This window comes from Cololabis saira, chromosome 2 (assembly GCF_033807715.1).
Source record: "Cololabis saira isolate AMF1-May2022 chromosome 2, fColSai1.1, whole genome shotgun sequence".
Taxonomy (NCBI): domain Eukaryota; kingdom Metazoa; phylum Chordata; class Actinopteri; order Beloniformes; family Belonidae; genus Cololabis; species Cololabis saira.
In genome coordinates this window covers 28,385,065-28,409,310 of record NC_084588.1, presented here as the reverse complement: position 1 = coordinate 28,409,310, position 24,246 = coordinate 28,385,065, and the positions used below count along the sequence as shown (strand labels likewise).

Here is a 24,246-nt window from a genome sequence, read left to right as displayed (position 1 = left end):
TCCACAGCTGCAGCTGGAGAAGAGTAAAGGGGAGATCCTGGGTGTGGTGATCGTGGAGTCTGGCTGGGGCTCCATCCTGCCCACAGTTATCTTAGCCAACATGATGAACGGCGGGCCGGCCGCACGCTCCGGCAAGCTCAGCATCGGAGACCAGATCATGTCCATCAACAACACCAGCCTGGTGGGGCTGCCACTCGCCACCTGTCAGGGAATCATTAAGGTACTGATTGGAGCCAAATATTTAATTTCTGAGAAAATGAACGAGCATTTATGTTTGCCGTTTTTGTGTCTCCGTGTTAAAGGGCTTAAAGAACCAGGTACAGGTGAAAATGAACATTGTCAGCTGCCCCCCGGTTACTACTGTCCTCATTAAGAGACCCGACCTGAAATACCAGCTGGGATTCAGTGTCCAGAATGGCATTGTAAGTAGAAGCTGATTTCAAAGTGGCCTGGTGTCTTGCATGGATTGTTTCATGCTTTTTTCAAACGTATTACCCTTTTTTCTCATGGATAAATTGCTTGCCATGTATTAATTTATTGCGACCATACAGTGTAGGCATGTTCCACATTCTCAGATCAGTAGGAATGAATCTGCTCCTTATGTAACATCTGTGCACTTTTGGACACTCCATTGTGTCCGTTCTACTCTCCAGATCTGCAGCCTGATGCGAGGAGGCATCGCTGAGCGAGGCGGTGTCCGCGTGGGTCACAGGATTATCGAGATCAACGGTCAGAGTGTGGTGGCCACAGCGCATGAGAAGATTGTTCAGGCCCTCTCCAACTCTGTTGGCGAGGTTAGACTGAAGCTTACAAAACCACACACAACAGGAAGATAACACCCACGTGCAGACATTTTCAACACAGAACATCTGGCTAACGATGGCCTCTTCTTTTTCTTTTTTTTTCCAATGACTCTTGAAGGTTTAGTGCAATACCACTGTAGTTTCGTGTAATAGCCGCGGACAAGCATATCATATTCTGGAGTTGTAAACTCTGGAAATACAGATGTATCTATTGATAAATGTGCAGCAGATGTGAGTGTTTTCTTACAGATTTAAGCTTTTGACAGTTTTGAATGGAGACTTGAACTCACCCACACATCTAAATCTGCCTTTCTGCTTTATCTCTACATCATCACATATTAGTTTGATGCTTTTGATACTTTTGACATCTTAATATAGATAATCTGGGATACTGAAACCGAGACAGTATCATGTTTTGTCTTGTTTGTTTTTAGTTATGTTCCACCAACTTTGAATTTGATGCTAGAAATGGGTTTCAAAAAGGAAATTATGGTTATAAAATTGATAAAAAGGGCATCTCAGATTGGCTGACTGTCAAGAGACAACAGTCCAAGACTTCTGTTTGCCAGTATCAAGCCAATAATTGTCCAAAAGGCAAAAAATCATACCAAGGAGGCTCCAAAATGTTGAGTAGTTGAAGTTTTACATGACATAAGAATGAGTAGACTGCAGAAAGGACTCTGTAACATTTATAAAATTGTCACCAGTTTTCTGTAATAATTTGTCATTTGGTCAGAAAGTCATTGCACTGCGATGCAGCAGCCTACTTGACGTTTCTTTTTTATTATACGTCAGTTACCAAATGCTTTAAAACAGGACGTGATGCAACACAGTGAACCTGACAAAGTCTGACTTTTCGAAGATGCTACGAGCATTTAATTTAAAATAAGCATATATTTAAAAAAATTAATACATTTCTTAGTTGTATGTTGAACAAAAATGTAATGGTTTGCGAAATAGTACAAAAACTACATATATTTTACACAGGACCCAAACTTTTATTGGAATGCAGTTGTATTTTCAAATATATAAACAAACACAATTGCATACAGTTTTCTGCCGCTTGTCCAGCTTGTTGATGCTGTGCTGTCGACTTTTCTCACTTCAGATCCACATGAAAACCATGCCGGCCGCCATGTACAGGCTTCTAACAGGACAGGAGACGCCATTGTACATATAAACGACAGCCAGGAGGCGCTTCACAGGACACACAGTCTGCTGTGGTTCCATCTGACAGTGCAAACTACAGACTATCCACCGGCCGGAGGGTTATTAGTCCCATTTCTCTCTTTTTCATTCCTTGGGTTGATTACTTCCGTTTCTCATCATCCCTCCCTCGTCTGTGCTTAACTCGCTTCACAGCCATTGTGATGACCGGAGATACGTAATCCAGTTAAATCCATCTGACCAGCTGAGGAAGCAGCACGCGTGTGTGGATATGTGTGAATACCGATTATTTATTTGTCCAGTTTGTGCTTTTCCTCTTTTTTTTCTTGTCACATCAGTGGAACTGTGAATGATGTTATCAAGTGAATGCATCACAGTTTTTCTTCTTTTTTTTTTATCCCTGTAATGCAATATGATACTCCTGCTATACTTTTTTGTATAGTTTCATTTTCCTCTTTTAATTTATTTCCCATGTAAATACATATTTTGCTAATATTGTGAGTGAGGGTAGTAGGGAGGGCGGGGCCACAGCTGCACTGTAAATAGTTACCGAATCCTGCTGTTCAGGTGGATGCAGACCGTGAAGACGGCAAAGGCACAATTAGATATTGGATATCGCAGGAACTGGCAGCAAAAAAAGATGGATGAGTTATGTGTTTGATTATGCTGAGTCGATGTACCATAGATGTGAATCAAACCAGTGCTTTCAGCAGGGGTTTACGGGAGAAACGCCATATACTTTTTGATTTATGTCATTTTAAAGGCAATACATGAATCCAACCTTTGACTGGAGTCTTTTCTAAATCTCATGAACAAAAAAAAATAACAACAAAAAAACTCACTCATATTTAAACAAGGAGCAACTACTAACATGCATACTCATGCTTTTGATATCAAGTCACTTGTGTGGAAAAACCTTTCTTTCATGTGCTACTTCCCTGTATGTTCATCTTTAGTGCTCTGACTGGAACTCATGCATACTATGAGTGGACTGTGAATGTAACTGTGTCGTGTGAGCTGTCTCAATGCCATAAACAGTATTAGAATGTGTGTACATAAAGAGAAACTCGTCTAGTATAGTGTTCATGATAAGAAACAAAACACACAGGTTTACCCACCGCAAACATCCGCCCAACTGTACGTTGGCCTTCAGGCTCCAGGGGGACAGAGAGAGCTGTGAATCACACACTGTGACAGAAAAAATAAATAAAAAGCCTTACCTCAGAGTAATGGTTTTACAATGCATTGTAGTAAATTCTAACCGTACAAACATTATCTGTGTGCATGCCTCGTAAAGTAGTATCATTGTCATTGTGGCAAGATAATAAAACCTGAGTTCAACCTGATTAGATTGTTTGTTTGTTTTTATGTCATTATTATCAGTGTAATAGAAAACTATGAATGCTGCCTGAAAATGAATGATGGTTAAGAGATTTTACATGATTTAATAAAGAAACTCCATGTTTGTAGTCAACCAGATTTGTTGCCATATTCAGAAATGTGAGGTAAAACAAACCGGGTTTTGGTCCAGCTGCATCTAAGATGGACCGAGGGAAATAAATAAAAAAAAAAAAAACGCCTGGAAATTATGGACAAGACAGTTCCAGGGTTTAAGCGTAATATATTAAAGCTCAAGTTCCAAATGCGATGGGAAGGCCTCAGTGCACACGTCCTGGGTTACTTGCACATCTGTGAAGACATTATTGATCCAGAATGATGCAAGTACGTTTTTGAGCAGCAAACGCTGCCACTCACTTTACAAGGAAATCCTGGATTGCTTCTGCAAGACAATGCCAAACCACAATCTGCACATGCAACCCCTGCAGAAAATCCTGGAATCACAGTTTTGGGAGGATACTAGTTCATATTTTGTAATGTGAAAAACATAGCTGAGATTTTCAATAAAATTGTTGTAGATTAATCTTGTAACAACTGTATAAGTGGAATCAATATAAAACATATTTTTTAGTTTTAACATTTGTCAAGTTGTACTTTCATATAATTTCTTTTTAATGTCAGCTTATGCATCATCCAACTTTTAAGGAAATGATGTGTTATATCAAATATTTGCCTTTAACTTTGAAACAGAAGAGCAACAGAAACAGCTTACAGAAGGTAAGACAACAGGATATATTGTTTGAGGCAGACAATAAAATCGAGAAGTACAGTTGTATATCATGTTATAATTGTTTAACTGTGACATTTACATTAATGGAAGAAGCTATTGGGATGCACATTAAAAAAGCCCTGAACCTAAATGGAATACAGCCACCAAAAATAACAATGTTGTGCCTTCCCTGCACTTAAGTCAACATATCTGCTAAGAAAGTTTTGATATTGGTACCAGTTTAGCCAGCATCAACTGGCTGCGCTACTCAGCTAGTATTGCATCATTTCCAGTCATCCTGTAGCTTTAAAATACAAAGATTTACTATGTGCCTAATGTAAAAAAAAAAAAAAAAAAAAAATTGTAAACAACAATTGCAAATGGAACGCACTGGTACAATTGTTCCTTATCATTTCACTTTGAGCTTCTTGTGCCCTCTAGTGGTAAAAGGTCGGTAGTGAATATACTACAGAAAATCATTTCCAAAAAGAAAAGCAAAACGCTTTATAATTTCATTATAATAAAAAAGATTATTTTAAAATCCGTTGCACCATTTAAATTCTTTTTTGATATAAAATACGAGACTGATGAATCAAATATACATTAACCATTGTTTGAACATAGTTGAGCAGTTACTCGTACCATCCAGTGCTGATTACGGCTCTGTCCAGCTGGAATGCAGCAGGCTGTCTTTCACAGTGCTCCGATTAGTGTTTTATACTCAAACGTACTGTTATTGTGAGGTTTGTATCTGTCATGTTGTCACTCTCAGTCTGTTTTGTTTCATTGCAGCACAACGGTTCAGGGTCCCTGATCATTTTTGTCACACTTCAACATGACCTTTATCCCAACACCTTGACGTGTGGTCTCAAAGGCCTGGGCTGCCTGCTCCAGAGGGAAGCGATGGGTCACCAGGGGCTTCACATTCACTTTACCCGATGCCAGCATGGCGATGGCCATCGGCCAGCTGCAACACAGACAAATATTTTCTGGGACAGCTCATAATCACTTTAAAATCTGAGCATGAATGAAAAGCTTCCTGCTTGTATATTGCAGGAAAAAACTATGTATATTCCCTCACGTATTGCAGTAACGGAAGACTCCTCTGATGTCCACTTCCCTGACGGCGGCGTTGATCAGAGGAACCGTGGCCATCTCCGCACCAAGACCCACCAACACCACCACGCCGCCTGAACGTGTCCCCTGATAGGATGAAAATCTGTTACAACCTCATTAACTCTAAGAGTCTGACGACACTGAAACAGATTACACTTCAAAAATATGAGAACGTGTGCATTAACTTTCAAAAGAATAGAAAATAACAACACTTGCAGGTAAACACCTATCTAAGAGTGTTAGGTTAATATTTATCCGTATAATGACTTTATGTACAAGTGGAAAGTGTCTCCTATTGGTTTGATTTGTTGGCATCGATTTATATACAGCAATTTGAGATGCTTTGTTTGTAAAATCAAATGAACTATTAGAAGTGCAGCAGAATTGTAAAGTAAAGTAAAACCTGTAAACTCAATGTTGCTTTACCTTTTTCTCCACCTACAAAAGCTCAAACAGAAGCTAATAACTATCACTAAGCAGTAACGACATCTGCCCGTTCTTGGCTCTTTTCCACTAGTACCTACTCAGCCCGGCTCGGCTCTAAGTGGGCTGAGTCGGGCTGTATCTGACGTCATCACACTACACGCCACCGATTGGTCAGTGGGTTGGCCCAATCGCACAATCGAGTACGTCACAGCAGCTTCGCTCCAACCCCGCCTACTTCTCATCTGGGTATTGAAAAGAAACGAGGGCAAGGCGAGTCGAGTTGAGACAGGCGTAGCTGAGTCGGTACTAGTGTAAAAGCGCCATAAGTCTTTGGGCAGCTTCAGAATTCGTGATTTTATTGGGGTTACGTACGTAGATGGCAGTTTGGATGCAACTCTCGACACCGGTGCATTCAACAGTGATTTGAGGCTGAGCTCCCAACATGTCCTCGACTCTCTTGGCCAGCTGCTGGGGTCCATCTGCTCTGTTTACTTTCACCTGGAAGTCTGCGCCCAGCTCCTTGGCCTTGGCCAGACGCTCTGCTGCAAGATCTAAATGCAGCAGAAGAGGCTGATTACAATTTACAAGCGGCACATAACAGTCTGTGATGTGCAACAGCAGACTGGTTGTTTATGCAGTTGTGTAAAAGTCAGTAAACCCGCTGTTAGTTTTAAAGGTTTGTTAACAGGACATTTAAAAAACAAAATAACAATAATAATAAAAATATAAACCACTTGGTCCAGACAACTCCTTTAAATTTGGTAAATACAATCACGGATGGTCACAAACATCATATCCTTATTATTTAACAAAAACTAAGGCAACAAGCAGAACTAGAACCAGCTTTAGTAGCAGAAATTGTTTTCTGTATGATGTTTTTGTGGAGGACTTTTGTTCCCTTTTTTTTGCATCGTTGCTTAATTTCATTGAGGTTTATTGGCATTCATTCAAACATGATTCTCTGAAGCACCAACCAGTTATTCAACCAGCCTGAAGTCTGGACTTTGGGCTATTGCAACACCTCAGTCCTTTTGTTTTCCAGCCATCCTGTTGTAGATTTGCGCTGGGATCATCAACCTGTTGCACAAGCCTGTCGCATGGCCGTTTGCACACGTTTGACTCTTTGACTTCAGGGTACAGAGGAGTTCATGGTCAACTCAAATCCAAAGTGAAGTCCCCGACAGTCGGTAAGAAGTGTTTGTGCTGGTATTCTGTTTGGTGCCGTGTGTGAGGACAAAACTTCTCCATTTTGGTCTCGATTGTCCAAAGAATGTTGCCAAAAAGCTTGTGGTTTGTTGAGAAGCAACTTTGAACATTTTTATTCGCAGCACCTGGCTTCTAAACCTCCTTCCAACCCTTTTTTGAGGGGGGTTTTGATATTTAAATTTTGGAATATGCAAAAAGATTTACTTTTTCATTTTTCTGCAATTGTAAATTGCAGCTTACCCGTGATGACAACTTGCGAGGCTCCCATTGCCTTGGCAACAAGCAAGCATACCAACCCAATAGGGCCTGCAGAAAGGGAAGAAATGACATGCATAGTTAAGAACATGGCAACATTCCTCACCCAAACAAGTTATTACTTAATATATAAGTATACATTTGCATGAGTTACAGCTGCTGCAACAAACATGAAGTATTTTGCAAAGGTGTTAAACCTCACAGTTTTTTTCCATTCTAAAGTTTTGTTGAGTCATTGTGACAAAACAACATCCACTGTTTGGTCTTGGCGTTCCTGAACTGCAACGGGCAGGTTTCAACAGTCAGTGAGCTGTAAGCAATGAAATCTCTCTGCACTGTCTTGTTGATGGAATATTACAGAAACGTTGGGTCTTTTCATTACCTGCACCACAGATGAGCACAGTGCTGCCAAGGGTTACGCCGGCACGGCGGCAGGCGTGAATCCCCACAGAGAGAGGTTCAATAAGAGCTCCCTCCTCAAATGTGACATTATCAGGCAACCTGCACAGAGAGACAGTTAGAAATTAAGGACCAGGAAGAAAAACTAAATAGACTAAAGATGTATAAAGATTGAACAGGAGAGTTATGTAGTAGTCAGCTACCAAGCAGCTGGAATGTAAATCTGTTTAGTGTAAAGTTAGCCAATCAGGGAGAAACAAAAAAAAAACTGTTACTTGTAACAGAAGTTGGAATTGTGTGTGTAGTATTGGCACAAGTTTCCATCATCAGGAGGGGTGGCGCAGAAAAAAATGGTGGGAGACAAGTTGTATCGTCCACTTTTGAAAAACTCGTCCATCTGGCGGGGCACACCGGGCTCGATGGCCACTCTGTCACCTAGAAAATACAGAGTGAAGTTTATAGTACGGATAACTGCATTGTAGTGTGAACTGATTACAGCACCATAAAAAGATAAAGATTAAGACTGTATTAAGATGATATTCATTAGTTATTATTTAAACTATGTTAATTAACAACAATGCAAATGCATATATTAAATGACTTTAAATTAAACATGCATTACTATGCCATGAGTAACTAACAAATCAAATGTCTGCAATATAAAGAAATGATGCACTTGGTGCTTGAATTGGAGGGAAGTTTTGACCTGCTTTCAGGTGCTTGACCCCTGAGCCGACCTTCACCACCCGCCCTGCAGCCTCGTGTCCCAGCACCATCGGGCTCTTCAGCACAAAGTCTCCGATTCGTCCATGTTGCCAGTAGTGCACATCCGATCCACAGATTCCCACAGAGTGCATTTGAAGCAAAACATCTGAGTACAAGATGTGTTAAGCCTGATTTATGGTTCCACGTTAAATCGCTGTAGGCTCTGCGTTGGTGTAACGTGGAACCATAAATCAGCCTTTAGTGAGCACAGGGAAGGGGAAACATTGTAGATTTGTAGTTTGGGCTGTTCCAAAGAAGGCTAGTAGTTCATTATACACATTATTTGAAGTTGCAAAGATTTCCACAACGAATAGATACCAAAATTGTATTCAAGTCTCAGAAATCTTGACACATAAGTCTAATTTATGCGTCAAGTGAGTTTACAATATATTCAGAAAAACGACACTGGGAGTAGCCAGTCAGCAACCAGTCATCAAATGCACAAGTCTTCATCATACACATTGTAAATGCTCACAAAAGCATGCACACCCACTGTATACTGCAACAACAACAAAAATGTAATGTTATTTACCATCAGGTCCTGGCTCCGGGATCGGGCGGTTTTCCTGTGACACACGCAGACCTGCATGTTAATAATAGTGTAATAGTAGACATTGATTTTAATTAGATAGTAGATGTGGCGGTTTCCGTACAAGCCTGAGGTCTCCCTTAGAGTGCAGGACCACCGACAAGTTTTCTTGAGCCATGACAGAAGCAACGCTGACCTGTCAACACGGAGAGGAGCAAAGCAACTGAGAGGCGGTTGAAAAGAAACAGCGAAAGGCACGAAAACGTCTGGGTGCCAAAGTGCAAACACACGCCTGCCTGAGCACTACTTCCGGGGCTGGAACCATAACAGAGAACGTGATTGGCTGAAGAGCCACGGTGACGCTGGTGACGTCACCACGTTTAAATCATCTCCTTCATCTCTCGAAGGGAAAAAAAACCCAAAAGTATATTCTCATAAGGCTTTCACTGTTTCTTTATTATTGAAGAGCATTTACCTTGGATCCTGTAGACATCATACTGGTTTCATCTTACTAAAATGCCTTCAATTTTGTTGTAGGTTTCGAGCCAGTTGAGACCTTACAATAGTAATCTTTTCTTTTATTCTTTATTTCATTCATTAAAAGAAAAACAAAACAGCTCAATATAATTACAACAAATCTCTTTCCTTGAATGAAAGGGAACAGAAATAAGACTAAGCTTATTTTATCTGTCCCTATTTCCTAAAAAATCAAATTTCAACTAATGTAATAATAATAAATAAATAATAAATCTTCAAGTCAGAAGTGCACTTCTTCAAAGTAAACTTTCAATTTTGTCAACTAACTAAAATTTGATTTTGACAAACATGGAAGAGAGACAGATTGTATTTTCTCTTTTATTAGATACATTAAAAAAATGTAAAAACAACCCGAGATTTCACATAAAAGTACCAGTAAAACATTACAGAGAAAATAATGCATACGAAGAATAAAGATAACTCCTAAACAGTAATAAATGTACTCTATGTTACAACAAGCTTGTTTTTATTTTTTGTGGTTCAGGAAACTTTCCATTTCTACCATTCTTATCAATTAAAGTCCAACAAAGAAAACGCAAAAACAGTAAACAGATAAAACAAATGAAACTTGATGTAAAGCCTTACACATGGATGATGTTTCCATAGTTTCTCAAAGCTTTTACTTGAATGCTGCCAGTTAACAAATCTTTCATTTTAGAGCTTCTTTTGCATTGTGAAATACAGACACAGTATTTCATCACACTAAACACAACCTATCTCTATCCAGAATTAAAAGTAAACACTGAGAACCTTCCTTTAATTTTGTATTCAACACTTGAGGAACAAACTCAGAGAACCACAAGTCTGCTGCAAATCTTTTCTTTGCACCAAATCTTACAAAATGCTTGCAACTACATTTGATTGACTTTGATTTTAAACCTTTAACTTTTGTTATTTTATTTGTTACATTTTATCTTGTATGTACGGTCATTGATATGATTCGTTTTAATTAATTTAGTATTTTACAAATTATGGCATTGGGCTGTATACTTAAATTAGCCTTCCTCTGCCTTTTATTGAAAATTATTGCTCTCCACACATTGCAGTAACGTGCACAACCTGCACAACCACATCTTAATATATATTTACATTTTATACTGACAGTCTGGTAACAGTGTCATAAACACTTATTTCTTCAGGTCTTGTATGTTTTTGTTTTCCTCTTAGTGTGTGTTTGCTTATGCTTCCACACAACAGATGAGCCCTTTACATGTGGAGCACTTAAAATCCCTCCGATGAATATCACACAAATCACCAGAATATTTCTGCAGGTTGTCCATGCTGACATATCCTACAGGGGTGGAGCAGAGAGAAAAGAAATTAAATGAAACAATACAGAAGAAATAATGTATTGAAAAAATGAAATAAATATCTCTGCACCATAGTAAAACCAGCAGTCAAAATATTTCCATGTCATTTAACTTATTAATCAGGTTTGTAAAACAGTGTTTTTTTCCATCTCCGTAATATCGCAAAGATTAGGAGCATCCTCTCCCAGAGTGAACAACTAGTCCACGCGTTTGTATCTTATCGGCTAGATTATTGTAATGCATTATTAGCAGGATGTCCAAGTAATTCTCTGAATAGGCTCCAGCTGATCCAAAATGCAGCAGCGCGAGTGCTGACAGGAATAAACAAGAGAGACCACATCTCTCCTGCGTTAGCCTCACTCCATTGGCTCCCCATAACTAAGAATCCAATTCAAAATGTTATTACTTGCATATAATGCCCAAAACAGGCAAGCTCTGCGATATTTGCAAGACCTGATAGTTCTTTGTGTTCCTAATAGAGCTCTCTGTTCTCAGAGTGCAGGTTTACTCGTAGTTCCTAGAGTATCCAAATGTAGATTTGGACCAAACTTAAAACGTTTCTGTTAAGTAAACCCTCTAGTTAGTGTAAACTGTAGTGTGTTAGGACCAGTAGTCATAGCTGCAGCTACAGGACAAGTCTAGGGTCTTTACCTGTGCAGCGGTGGATGTATGGAATAAATTAGATATAGATTTGAAATTATGTAGAACTTTAACTTTATTTAAAAAAACATTGAAAATAAGGATGATTTCCTTATATTAAATTAATGAGTGGCTTGATGTTGATTTGGGTATTTATTTAATTGGTGATTTGCTTTCATTTTTTTAAGGATGAAGGTAAAATGTAGACTGCACCTTTATTTTAAAAATCTTTTTTATTTTTTGAGGAATGTTTGTTATCCCCACAGAGGCAATTTGTTTACCGGCAGTCTTTCTCTTACTTTTTGCTTTTATTTTATTAATTTAATTAATCTTTTGAGGGTAGGCAAATAATAAGCTTTGCTTCAGCCTACCCCTTTTTCGGTCTAGATGTTATTTGTTTATTTGTATACTGGAAACTTTTTTGTTATGTTTTCTTTGAACAGTTGAACGTTTTCTTGTTGTCAGTTTTATTCTTGGTTTTTTTTATTTATTTTTTTTGTGTCATGACCGAAAAAATAAACTAAACTAAACTAGAGCAGGCTCGTCTTAAACATAGCTTCATTGTAGATATGCTGCCGTAGGTCTAAGCTGCAGGGGGACACCAACATGATCCACTTAGCGGTGCCCCTCACCCCTCCTTCTCTCCTCTTCTTCTCTTTCCTCAGATAAACCTTCAGTTATAAATTAGCATTGTCTTGTTGAAATATGCAGTATTTCCTGAAACAGACATCAGATTTGTATGTGTGGATGGCAGCATTCGTTACTTCCTAACCTGTTTAGGTTTCGTGATTCCCTCCTCATATCATTTACACTAATACAACTCGATAGTGGGCTATACCATTATATGGTTATGTATACTGACTTCTGAGATATCTTCCATTTCTTTTTTTTTCTAGCAATGTTTCTATGACACAGCGGCCATGGTGGGACCCAATGGTTTGACTACTACTGCAAAAAGTTGTGACAGACTTCTTCCCATTTTTACTCTGGAAATGCTCACGCTGTTACATCATTTTTGAAATGTGGTTCTCTCAGGTTAAACATCTGAATCATGATATCTATTAAAAAAGGGTTCACTTAACACAGAATGCAATGTCTTTTTGAAAAACAGCTGTCACAACATGTTAAACAATTAAAAAAAGGCAGGATCATACTAGAACATGTTAAACCCTTCACCTGTGAAACTGTTGTTAACCGCGTTTCTAAAATGATTACAGACGAGAACTTCACTTGAGTCTGATGAGTCTATATCAGATGAGTCAAAACTGTCAACAGAGAAATGGAGATTTAATCAGGATCCTGCACTGTTTTAAGATCCAGTTTCAAATTTTTATGGAGGAAAGTTAGCATACTCGCTTCTGCTGACTTCTTTTTCAGCCTGCTCATCGTCTGTAAGGCACAATGAATTCATGTTTCGATCCTGTGGAAAAAAAGGGGAAAGCCAGTTAAAATAATCACAGGTATTTACAGGATCTACGTTGTTTAAACTTGGTTTCCTGGGGTCTTTACCTGTGCAGATGACTGTTCACCTTCACCCTCCCAAATCAACCTCCCAACGACTTTTCTCACCTCTAAAATAATAGTTAAACACAGAATTAGTTGTAATTCAAACTGTTAATTTCCTTCTCACAAGGTAATGTCAAAAAGTTAAACTAACCAAAAAAATAACAAATAATTTTGAAAACTTTTAGGATCCTGAGAGAAGTAAAACTGTCCTGCATTTACCAGACAAAAAAATTACAAACAAAAAAAAGCAGTTTATTTAAGAGATCATCTTAAAACTTTTCAGACCTGTTCAGGAGTTAGCAAGTCAATAAAAATACACTAATCCTCACCATCTTGCACAGAAGTTGGAGGTAGCACATAATGACCGATGCACACCGATTTAACACTCTGCCTCTTTTCACACGCAGACAGAAACAAGCTGTGAAACACTGTCACCTTGTCCACGAGGTAATCTTTGCTCTCAAATATCCTTAAAAACAGAGTATATAGCCTTAAATGGATTGTAGAAAATGGCTTTATAATGGATGATGATTTCTCAGTTTGTTTTTCATGCTCACCTCAGAGTATCTGGGCATGTTGCGTCCTCACTGAAAAGGTAATCTGCTGTCCTCCAACTTGTGAGAGTCCCTCCTTCCGATGCTGCAAGAAACAGGCAAAAACAATCCATCTCCATCTACCAACACTTGTGCAATAAAGGTCCCACCGGTCTGGAGAGCCATATCCATGTATGTTCTTTTATCAAGATACACGAGTAAAACTAACAAAAGATAACACAATGAGTTGTGGGGAGCAGTGGGGGGGTTGTAGTCTAGTGGCCTGGACGACCCAGGTTCAAGCCCCAGCAACGAAGATGAACCGCCTTGGACCACTGAGCAAGGCCTTAAGCCTAATTGCTCCATGGTGTGGAGTCAGATGTAAGTCGCTTTGGATAAAAGCGTCTGATAAATGACAGTAGTAGTAGTAGTAAGTAGGAGTAGTTGTCTTGACTGACCTGATTTACAAATAAACTGCAGGAAAAGTAATTCCTTTAATCATTTCTACTTTGAAAAGCACCCAGACCACTTACAGTAAGTCATCTGGATCTGGTTTGTTGTGGTTCCCAAGAACCAGAACCAAGCAAGGTGAGGCAGCGTTCAGTTATTCTGCTCCTCACCGGTGGAACAAACTTCCTGTAGACCTGAGGTCTGCTGCAACTGTAGATCCTTTAAATCAGGCCTAAAACATTACTGTTTACTGAAGCTAATCTTAAATTAAATACTTACCTACTGTATTCTACTGCACTTACTTTTTAACAACTTGTGTTTTTTATTATTTGACCTCTTTTCTTATCATTTTTTTTGTTATTTACTATCTAATTATGTCTTGCCGCTTTTAATGTTGATGTAAAGCACTTTGAATTACTTTGTGTTGAATTGTGCTATACAAATAAACTTGCCTAGCCTTTATTTACTTTTTTTCATTACTTATTTTTTACCAAAATAAAACATGCATTTTTTTCTAGTTAGCACTTCATTTGAAAATGTACATTTCCAACCAGTAAATTGTTTCTAAATAATAATTTGAAAAAAAATATATACATAAAAATACAAATGTATGTCTATTTCAAATACTTTTCATTACATGTATTGCAAAAAGTATAAAGTCACTGAACATATTTTCGTACATTACAGAGAAATCTGCTCAAAATGATTATACTTTACTTTAAACACAATACAAGCAGCATGTCGCCTTAATTATGCCTGATTTATGGTTCCGCGTTAAATCGACGGCGTAGCCTACGCCGTAATGTGCGCGTAAGCTCTGCGTTGGTGTAACGCGGAACCATAAATCAGCCTTTAGACAGTCAATGGAAGCGCTGTTAGCTCCTTGATTGACGCTTTACTTACTCCAAAAGTAGAGACACGTCTCGCTTACGCAACTTGAAAACCAAGCAGTTTTGTTACGAAACATGGTAGGAAATATAAGCTCAGTGTAAGTTATTCGCTAAACTAATTTTTATCTCTGTGGGTTTTTTTCTCTAAAAGTTGAAGGTCTGAACCATGACTGTTTGGCGCTGAACATGGTGCATTTAAGTGCAGGTGAAAACTGTGGGAAATGTTTTAGTGCTCGCAGAAACCTAAACATTCTCAGTTAGCTAAATCTCGATATCACTAAACGCTTTGCGGAAGATACTATTTTCAGCGCAGATAGTATTTGCTATTTTTTTATGATACGTGTTGTAAAGGACTAATTTCCCTTATTTGGTCATTTTTTTATTCAGTATACATATTTATGATTTACATTTTTTGAGACCTGTCTTTAATTGAAAGGATGAACGATCCTTTGAAAGGATGAAAGGAGAACTTTATTTTGAAAAGGACTTTTATTTTGAAAGTCCTCAGAAAGAAACGTTGGAGTCTTCAACTGATGTTCAGGATTTTATTAAGTTCCTTCAGAGCGTCTAAAAGTTTTTAAACTCTTAAAGTAACCTATACATAGTATACTGGTAGTATTGGTAGTATTGCTTCAATCAAAAAAAAAATCACTTCAATAAAAAAAAAATGATTTCAATCAAAGAAAAAGTGTTTGAATGCAAAAAAATATTTGAGACTCAAAAAATACATTTGAACACTGTTTTTCTCTGATTGGAAATGTTTTCTTTGATCGAAGTGAAGTTTTTTTAGTTTGAAGCAACTTTTTTGATTGAAGTAGTATTTTTTTGTGTTTGGGCCATATTATGGGTAGAACATTTGTGTCTTTATCATTTAATCAAAAAAGAAGTTGCTTCAAAAAGAAAAAAAATATTTTCAATTAAAAAAAATCACTTAAAAAAAAAAGTTTTCAATCTAAGAGAAAAAGTGTTTGAATGCAAAAAAATATTTGAGAGCCAAAAATTTCATTTGAACACTTTTATTTGGATTGAAAATATTTTTTTCGATTTGAAGTGATTTTTTTTTTTTTGATTGAATCATTCTGACACAAACATCCCGCAGTGGGCGGATGCTTCCCCATTGGTCAGACCATAGGGTCAGACATGTTCCATATTCCATATTGGGAATCAATTATTTTACATGATAAATTGAGAAATAAATAGAGAAAGAAAAAGATTCCATTTATGGCCTCTGAAGGAACTGGATGTCAGCATGCAGCAGGTGAGTCTTACACATGGACACCTAATTTGGACTATTAGATTGACATGAATGAAGACACACACACACACACACACACACATACACACACACACACACACACACACACACACACACACACACACACACACACACACACATACACACACACACGCACGCACGCACGCACGCACGCACGCACGCACACAAAGAGAAGAAACAATATGACACACACAACAAAAATAACACTACACAAAATGACCAACTATAAGATTTAAATAAACTAAAGTCAACTAAAGTTGTTGTAAAATTGAGATCCATTAGCAGAGTAAACTATAAACATACACAAAAAAAGAATATAATATATAGGAAAGTATATGTAAAATGAGATGCAAAAAGACCAAAGCGAAACAAAATGCAACCATAAAGAGAGGAAAAATAACCAAACACACTTATGTAAAGCCCCTGCTAAATGCAACACTGGAACACAAAGCAACCACAAATTGTATTGTCATGGTTTATGGATGTTGTTTGTCTTTTTCAGTGTGCTTTGGCCCCCAGTTGGACGAGTGGGGATGTGATGTATTCACATCTGTGCCCAGGGGCCTGCTCTTTAATCCAGCTATTGTCCTTCCAGATAGAGGAAGGTGGTGGATTAGTAAAGCCTTTTTTTCTTTTTTACAGCCCCCCTCAGAGCCATTTTTATTTTTACCACTTCCATTAACTGGCATACATCGGTGATAATATAATGATTTATAATCTTTTGCAATTGATATTCATATTTGATGACGAGTGTTTTCTTTCTTTGTCATGTAGTATTTTTAAAGCTTTGCAAAGTTAAAAATAGATTTGCCATTGAATATCTTAAAGCTGCTGACTAGATGTTGCGCCTACCTTGATTTATTGTTGTTTATTTGGTTTTGCATTCATAGAAGTGACATATTCCCTCTAATATTAAAGTTGTACAGTATCAAATCTCTGTTTTTATCACAGAGATACATAGTTTGTCTGTCATTCATTTTGTTAATACAATTTGGGTCCTTTTCAACCATTTTAGTTTTCAGATTCATTAACAAACACATGTCCATATTGATACACAACAAAATATGCATGTGTTAACAGTAATTATACAATATAAAGTAATCATGACAGCCGACAGCTCTTTAAGAAATTTACCCCAGGGGCTCAGTGGGGTGAGACTTCACAATGCTTAGTGCATTGTGAAGTCAAGTGATTACTAAATTTTCCTTACTCTTCAAACAGCTCGGGTATGTTTATAAACTGTTTAATTTTATTTTTCCTGTCTTGCATTTGCGTCAGGCAGCAGCAGAGGTCGCAGTACTACAATCTGACCACCAGGTTGTAGTATTTGCAACATATGAAGCAGTAACGCCAAGCCAATGAACGCAGTTTACAGTAGATAATCAAAATGAATGTTCAAGCAGTTTTGATCAATGATTTTCTTTTTTTGTGTTTTGTCAACAAGAGCTGAATACTATAATACTATAATCTTTCATATCCATTCTGTCAACGTTGTTGACTGGAACTGAATTATAGACAAGTTTGGTCTAAATTTGAAGCGTGTAGGGGTTTGGGAACAAAAGAGCAGAGAAACACTTTTTGTGGACGAAGAAAAAACTTGTGTTGTTTATTCCAGTCTCTCGTTTTTAACCGACCATTACAAACGGTAACAGAACACTAACAGAAAACACATCGTCATCATTAATAACGGCTAGATTCTTGTGAATTCTAACCTACTGAAACTAAACAGTGTCCTGCTCGTGAGTGGCCACTACACACGTCCCCCCAGAGTTCACAAGCACTGGGCCCAAATAACGACTTGGGGCCCTTATGACCCGTCCAAAACGATTCCGCGGCTCTCCAGCAGGCACCAGAGGGCAGGAAGGGACGTCAGCAGGAGTCTGGTTTGACAATGGCCTACCAGGGGGCCGACCACGGCGAGGAGGCTGGGCCACCACAACGGGGCGGTCCAAGTCAAGGTGAGCAGGCTTAAGGCAGTCCACTGAGATGCGTTCTGCCTCACCACCCAGGTCAATTAAAAAGTTCTTGTCGCCAGGCTCCAGAACCCGGTACGGCCCATCATAAGGAGGTCGCAGAGGGCCCCGATGGGCGTCATGACGGACAAACACATACTCCGCCGCCCGCAGATCAGTAGGGACCCGCACCTGAGGAGCACCATGGTATGAGGTTGGGACCCGCAGAAACGACCTGGTCCTGTCCAGCAGAGCACCTCGCTGCTCCGGTGCCGACCAGGGGACTGTGGTACAGGGAAGGAAATCCCCTGGGACTGGCCGTAAACCAGTTCAGCAGAGGATGAGAGAAGGTCCTCTTTAGATGTGGTACAGAGCCGCAGCATCACCCAAGGGAGCCTATTGACCCAGCTATCATCCCGGAGACTAGCTCTTAGGGCAGCCTTCATGGATCGGTGAAAGGGTTCACAGAGGCCATTGGCTTGCGGGTGATAAGCCGTAGTGCGGTGGACGGAGACCCCTAACTTCCGGGTAATGGAAGTCCATAGCTCAGAAGTAAACTGGGCCCCCCAGAGATCAGAGGAAAGGTCAGAGGGGATTCCAAACCTGGCCACCCAGGTGCTGATGAAGGCCCGAGCTACATCAGCTGTAGTTGTCGCAGACAGCGGGACCGCCTCCGTCCACCGAGTTGTCCTGTCCACCATCGTCAGGAGATGAGTGTAGCCCCTGGAGGGGGGAAGGGGCCCAACCAGGTCCAGGTTGACATGGTCGAAACGCCTTTCAGGGACAGTGAAATGCTCCACTGGGGCTCTAATGTCATGGTGGACTTTGGCACGCTGGCATGCCACATAGGTCTTCACCCAACTCGCCACGTCCGTCTTCATACCGTGCCAGACGAACTTCGAGGCCAACAGGCGCTGGGAGGTTTCCTGCCCGGATGAGACAGGCTATGTATGGCATCAAAAACCTGCTTTCTCCACGCACGTGGAACCACGGGCGTGGCTGTGCCATAGACACGTCACACAGCAGCGTTGTGCCATCATCATCGAAAGGGACATCCACCAACTTGAGGCCGGAAAGTGCCGTCCTATATGCCTGAAGGTCAGGGTCGGAGGCTTGATCTGCAGCCATACGAACATAATCGATGCCGAGATGGACTGCACCGACAGCTGTACGAGAGAGGCAGTCAGCCACAGGGTTATCGTTCCCTGCCACGTGCCGGATGTCAGTTGTGAACTCTGAAATGAAAGCCAAATGGCATTGCTGCCTGGCAGACCATGGTTCGGACACTTTTGCCATGGCAAAAATCAGCGGTTTGTGGTCCACAAAAACAGTGAATGGGCGGGCCTCAAGCAGGAAACGGAAATGCCTGACTGCTAAGTAAAGGCCGAGCAGCTCACGGTCAAAAGTGCTGTACTTTCGCTCACTAGGGCGGAGCTGTCGGCTGAAAAATGCAAGAGGCTGCCAGACCCCCACAACCAACTGTTCAAAAACAGCACCGACGGCATAGTCAGAGGCATCAGTCGTCAAGGCCACGGGAGCCCCAGGCACAGGGTGAGCCAGCATAGTTGCGCCCGCAAGGGCCGTCTTGGTGTCGGAAAAAGCCTGTAGCATGACATCTGACCAGGCGATGATGTGCTTGGGGGTCTTTGCCTTGAGGGCCTTATACAGAGGGCGCATCAGATGAGCTGCATGGGGGATAAAGCGGTGGTATAAATTCACCATCCCCAGGAACTCCTGTAGAGCCTTGACCGTGGTAGGGCGCGGGAGCTTCTGGACAGCCTCCACCTTGGATGGCAGAGGGATTGCTCCGGCAGAGGTGATGTGGTGGCCGAGAAAATCCATGGAAGGCAGTCCAAACTGGCACTTTGCAGGATTGATGATCAAACCGTGCTCATGGAGACAACCAAAGAGGAGACGGAGGTGCGACAGGTGCTCTGCCTCAGATGCGCTGGCGACCAGGATGTCATCCAGGTACACAAACACGAATGACAAGTCACGCAGCACGACGTCCATCAATCGTTGGAAGGTCTGTGCAGCATTCTTGAGGCCGAACGGCATCCGCAAAAACTCAAAAAGCCCAAACGGAGTTATAACCGCAGTCTTGGGGATGTTCTGTGGACTGACTGGCACCTGATGGTAGCCACGTACGAGATCCACCTTAGAAAAAACCGACGCTCCAGCCAGGTGGGCTGAAAAGTCCTGAATGTGGGGTACAGGGTAGCGGTCAGGGGTGGTAGCACCATTAAGGCGCCGGTAGTCACCACACGGACGCCAGCCGCCATTGGCCTTGGGAACCAGATGGAGGGGAGAGGCCCAAGGACTGTCGGAACGCTGAATGATGCCAAGCTTCTCCATGGAGGCAAACTCCTCCTTTGCAATGGCGAGCTTGTGTGGATCGAGGCGGCGGGCTCTGGCGTACACAGGCGGACCCTCCGTGAAGATGTGATGCTCCACGTCATGTTTCGTGGCAGTGGACGAAAAGGTAGGTCTAGTGATGTCAGAAAACTCTAACAGTAGGGGGGAGAAAACGTCAGCTGGTGAGATGGCGCTGGACAGCTTCATCGCGGCCATATCACTGCACTTACATGCCAACGAGCCAAACGTTTTAACATTTATGAGACGGCGGTTCCTCACATCCACCAGGAGGTTGTTGGCACAAAGAAAGTCAGCACCTATGAGGGGAGTTGACACCTTGGCCAGAACAAAATCCCAGGTGAAATGCTGGTCAGCCAAACACAACGTCACAGTGCGGGTGCCAAACGTAGGGATAGCAGTACCGTTAGCAGCCTCTAGAGGGGGGCGTTGTTTTACCTGACGTATATCCAAAACTGATGCCGGCAGCACGCTCACCTGAGTGCCTGTGTCGCACAAGAACTTGGAGATGGAGTCTGTGATGTACAGCAAGCCTGCAGGTTGGCCGACACCCATGGCTCCTACCAAGTGCCGGCCAGTGCGTTTCCCGACGCACCAAATCTGCATGGAGGTAGGCATTTCTTGGCTTTGCTGCCGAACTTGGCATGGTAAAAACACATCCCTGATGGCTTTACCCGGCTGGCTACAGCCGTGGCGGAGACAGAGAGCGGTTGGAGCACACAGTCATCCACGGAGGCAGTTGGGACAGAGGTGGGCGTCGCCGCTAAACACTTCTTCCCAGCTAAGAAAAATGTGTCTGCCTCCCTGGCCAACTGGCGAAAGTCTGTCTTGACAGAGTTAGTCACGGCTAAACGGACATAGTCAGGGAGCTGTTGCAGGAAGAGCTCCTTAAAAAGGAAACACGGCTGGTGGTCGCAAAGCAGAGCCAGCATGTGATCCATCAGTTCAGAGGGCTTCGAGTCACCAAGGCCAGGCAGGGAAAGCAGCTGGTGAGCGCGCTCAGCTTCAGACTGGCCAAACGTCTCCTTCAGATGCGCTTTCAAGGTGTCATACTTGTCAGCTGCCGGTGGATTTTCAATGAGACTCACCACCCTCGCCGAAGTTGAGTTGGAAAGAGCTGCTACTACATAGTAGTATTTGGTGTTGTCCGCCGTAATTACTCTCAGTGCAAACTGCGCCTCTGCCTGAGCAAACCAAGCGTTAGCATTCTGCTCCCAAAACTAATTTGAGAGAAACTGCATTTGTTGCCATGTTGCTGTCTGTCCAGTTAACTCTGGAAACGTCCAAAGAAAATCGGGGTCACCAATGTAGGAGTTTGGGAACAAAAGAGCAGAGAAACGCTTTTTGTGGACGAAGAAAAAACTTGTGTTGTTTATTCCAGTCTCTCGTTTTTAACCGACTGTTACCAGAACACCTACAGAACACTAACAGAAAACACATCGTTGTCATTAATAACAGGCTAGATTCTTGTGAATTCTAACCTACTGAAACTAAAATGTGTTCTGCTCGTGAGTGGCCACTACAAGCTTTCATTTGATTAATCTACTTTAGGTTTTTGTTTCTTTTTTTTAGTATAAAATCCTCATCTGGTTTAAAAAAAATCAGATCTAGAAAAATGTAGCTCTGCTACTTTCCATTGTAATACAGCATCCAACACAGAAGAAGCTGAAACATTTAAATAATGTATGTGCATTATAGATGAAGAGCTGTTTTTATTCTAATATCTGTAGCATTATGAGGTGTGAACTGACAGTTGTGTATATCATCAGCTTCTCCTCATGTTCTGTAGCTTCCCTGTCGAGGCTCTTTGTAGGTCGCACACTGAAACGAGCTCGCATACAGAACCCGTTGACTGCTAAGCCCAAAAATGTCATGCAACCTTGTATTTTATAACAGCAGCAGCCTATTAAGTAAGACATTGCTTTATGGCACTATTGCCACATTGCTGCTTGTATATGTCTGATGGACTGTGCTTGTTTGCACTGTGGGAAGTCAGAGGCACTATCACTGTGTCACATTGTTTTAATTTAATTTGGCCATTGTGCGTCCATAGGTAGCACTTGCTTAATAACAACAGAGCACAATCTTGTTAATGTAAAACTGCTCCGTTTTTTATATTTCATATTGGTATTTAGGGACAGCATATGCTTCCTCAAAGGTGGAGATCTGAGACTACTGCTACTGCTCTTTCTCTTGGGTTTTTTCTCTTTTTAATATGCCAATATGTTACTTATTTCTACACAATGCACTGACTGGCAGTGGTGCTTCAAAGGAGTGATAACTCTGTTGCCATGACAACACTCAAACCGCACCCAATATCTTGTAGCCAGCCTTCCTGGAACATACGGTGCTCGTTTTAGAACAAAGCTGTGGAGACGGGGGCTTTTTGGTGCTACATGCATTTAGGTTGAAACTGAGCTGGACAAGAGGCAGATATGGGGTTGACCTTCTCACCGAGCAACACCTTTATTGTTACGATAATGAGACAAGAATCATTATTGTTTGCCCTCTGATTTGTTTCGAACAGAAAATCTTAAAACTGTATGCATGTGGATTTCACTCTGCCTGGAAATCCTTTGGGGAGGGTGATGTTGAGGAATGATGGCAAAGCATGAGCTGCAGCCCCTCTCAGAACACTTTGAAATGTTTGAATATACTGCTGAAACTACTCAATTCAAATGATTAGTATGTATACTTTTTCTGTTACTATATGAGTAAAAAAAGAAAGTCACAAATTTAAGCTTTAAGTTCATCAAATTAATATCCTTTAGTCATCAGATTAATATAAAAATAAATTAGGCCCAATTAATTTTAAAGAGTTCTGAAAAGTTGTTCAAACAGATAAGTATTCTGTCAGTGTTGAGTTGGTCTGGTTTTCGGTTTATGTCTTACTTTACTGAAAGTATCGTTAGGTCTCTCACATTTTCAGCACTGAACATTTTCTTCAGTTTCTGTAGCTGCTTTCGTTCTTTTTCAGGGTCATAATGGCTGGACTCTGTCCCAGCTGTCACGGAGCAAGATGTGGGTTACACCCTGGAAAGGTCGTAGGTCAAAACGAGACAAACGATACAATGCTAAAACCCACTGCAAGGAACAGTTTAGAACCACTAAATATTCAGAACCTAACTCAGATGAGTATCAGAGAAAACGGCACGCACATACAGAAAAACATGACATCTACCAGCCAGGAAGCATGTACTAATCACAGTACCACCCCCCAACAGAAAATTCAGTAAATTAAAAGAAAAAATTAAAAGAAATATTGTTTTAATGAAAAATAATCTTTAGCTGCCACTTACCTTTAACACTCTTGTTGACACTGAGTTTATGTTATCATTTGTGCATTAACGGTTCCTCTTGAGGTGTTTCTTTTTTCTACTTTGGTCTGCTGATTTTTTCCTCTTTGGTATTGTTTTTGCGAACAAGAGAAAATGTCCAATGGTGGCAAAGTAGGCCCTGAACTCCTCTGGTTCTTTCTTCCATCGTGATACTGTTCCGCTGTGCAAGTGTTTCAGTGGGAGATCGAGGGTTTTCCGAGTCAGGGGCCATCAAGGGGCTACTTTTCCAGCAGTGGGGTCAAGCATTTGTCCAACATCCATGTACATGATCCTTTTTTCAGTGAGTTGTTCATATGCAACAATACAGCAACAAATGCCAACATTCATGGCTGAACAGAAGTAAGTTACTGTCGAGCTGAGGGATGGCAGTGAGCAGATGTTCTTTCACACATGAGCGCCAACCAACATGATGATTTGTGATTTACCAGTAAACTCCATTAAACCGTAAATCTAACAACTTATGATTTTAAATTCACATCATAATAGAAAAAGATACGTTGTATCTTGGAGGTTAAAAAATTGTGGTTTAAGTTTCAGTGTTTAGTCATTGCAGGCCTGATGAATCGTTCTAATAGTGTAATATGAAAACCATAATGCGGTATTCTCTGTTTCGAATATTCTTGCAATGAAACTCAGCAGTAATCATCACACCGAGATGGGGGATGGAGC

General features: G+C 40.8%; 3 protein-coding genes across 5 annotated transcripts in view; 1 reads left to right on the top strand and 2 right to left on the bottom strand.

The window, feature by feature from the left end:
• Window positions 1-3,475, top strand: part of apba2b (amyloid beta (A4) precursor protein-binding, family A, member 2b) — a 65,936-nt gene extending 62,461 nt beyond the window's left edge. For 2 of the 3 annotated variants that reach the window (XM_061742501.1, XM_061742510.1), the window contains exons 11-14: window positions 8-220; window positions 303-422; window positions 654-794; window positions 1,912-3,475. In XM_061742501.1, the coding sequence (XP_061598485.1) occupies window positions 8-220; window positions 303-422; window positions 654-794; window positions 1,912-1,983 (546 nt within the window). In that variant the 3' untranslated portion in view covers window positions 1,984-3,475. The remainder of the gene's footprint in view (window positions 1-7; window positions 221-302; window positions 423-653; window positions 795-1,911) is intronic. The other variant, XM_061742520.1, reaches the window with a different exon arrangement.
• sord (sorbitol dehydrogenase) lies at window positions 3,400-9,050 on the bottom strand. Its single transcript, XM_061742534.1, has 9 exons — window positions 8,898-9,050; window positions 8,777-8,810; window positions 8,186-8,350; window positions 7,755-7,914; window positions 7,463-7,581; window positions 7,066-7,131; window positions 5,992-6,170; window positions 5,159-5,280; window positions 3,400-5,044 (listed from the first exon to the last, which is right to left on the bottom strand). The coding sequence occupies exons 1-9, from the start codon at window positions 8,949-8,951 to the stop codon at window positions 4,879-4,881; spliced, it is 1,065 nt and encodes a 354-aa protein (XP_061598518.1). The 5' UTR covers window positions 8,952-9,050; the 3' UTR covers window positions 3,400-4,878.
• A 1,192-nt stretch (window positions 9,051-10,242) lies between these two features.
• On the bottom strand, window positions 10,243-14,738 carry terb2 (telomere repeat binding bouquet formation protein 2). The gene is made up of 7 exons (XM_061734923.1): window positions 14,652-14,738; window positions 13,323-13,404; window positions 13,095-13,234; window positions 12,769-12,830; window positions 12,612-12,679; window positions 12,436-12,524; window positions 10,243-10,601 (listed from the first exon to the last, which is right to left on the bottom strand). The coding sequence occupies exons 1-7, from the start codon at window positions 14,713-14,715 to the stop codon at window positions 10,489-10,491; spliced, it is 618 nt and encodes a 205-aa protein (XP_061590907.1). The 5' UTR covers window positions 14,716-14,738; the 3' UTR covers window positions 10,243-10,488.
• Between the last annotated feature and the right edge of the window lie 9,508 nt (window positions 14,739-24,246).

What these genes read in the sequence shown, in the direction of transcription:
- sord (XM_061742534.1), bottom strand. Translation starts at nt 8,951, where the DNA reads ATGGCTCAAGAAAACTTGTCGGTGGTCCTGCACTCTAAGGGAGACCTC. An exon ending in CTAAGGGAGACCTCAGGCTT is followed by an intron (nt 8,811 to 8,897) that starts GTACGGAAACCG and finishes CGTGTGTCACAG; the next exon opens with GAAAACCGCCCGATCCCGGA. An exon ending in CTCGCAAGTTGTCATCACGG is followed by an intron (nt 6,171 to 7,065) that starts GTAAGCTGCAAT and finishes TGCTGCATTTAG; the next exon opens with ATCTTGCAGCAGAGCGTCTG.
- terb2 (XM_061734923.1), bottom strand. Translation starts at nt 14,715, where the DNA reads ATGTTTCGTAACAAAACTGCTTGGTTTTCAAGTTGCGTAAGCGAGACG. An exon ending in ACATGCCCAGATACTCTGAG is followed by an intron (nt 13,235 to 13,322) that starts GTGAGCATGAAA and finishes TCTGTTTTTAAG; the next exon opens with GATATTTGAGAGCAAAGATT. An exon ending in GGTTAACAACAGTTTCACAG is followed by an intron (nt 10,602 to 12,435) that starts GTGAAGGGTTTA and finishes CCACCCCTGTAG; the next exon opens with GATATGTCAGCATGGACAAC.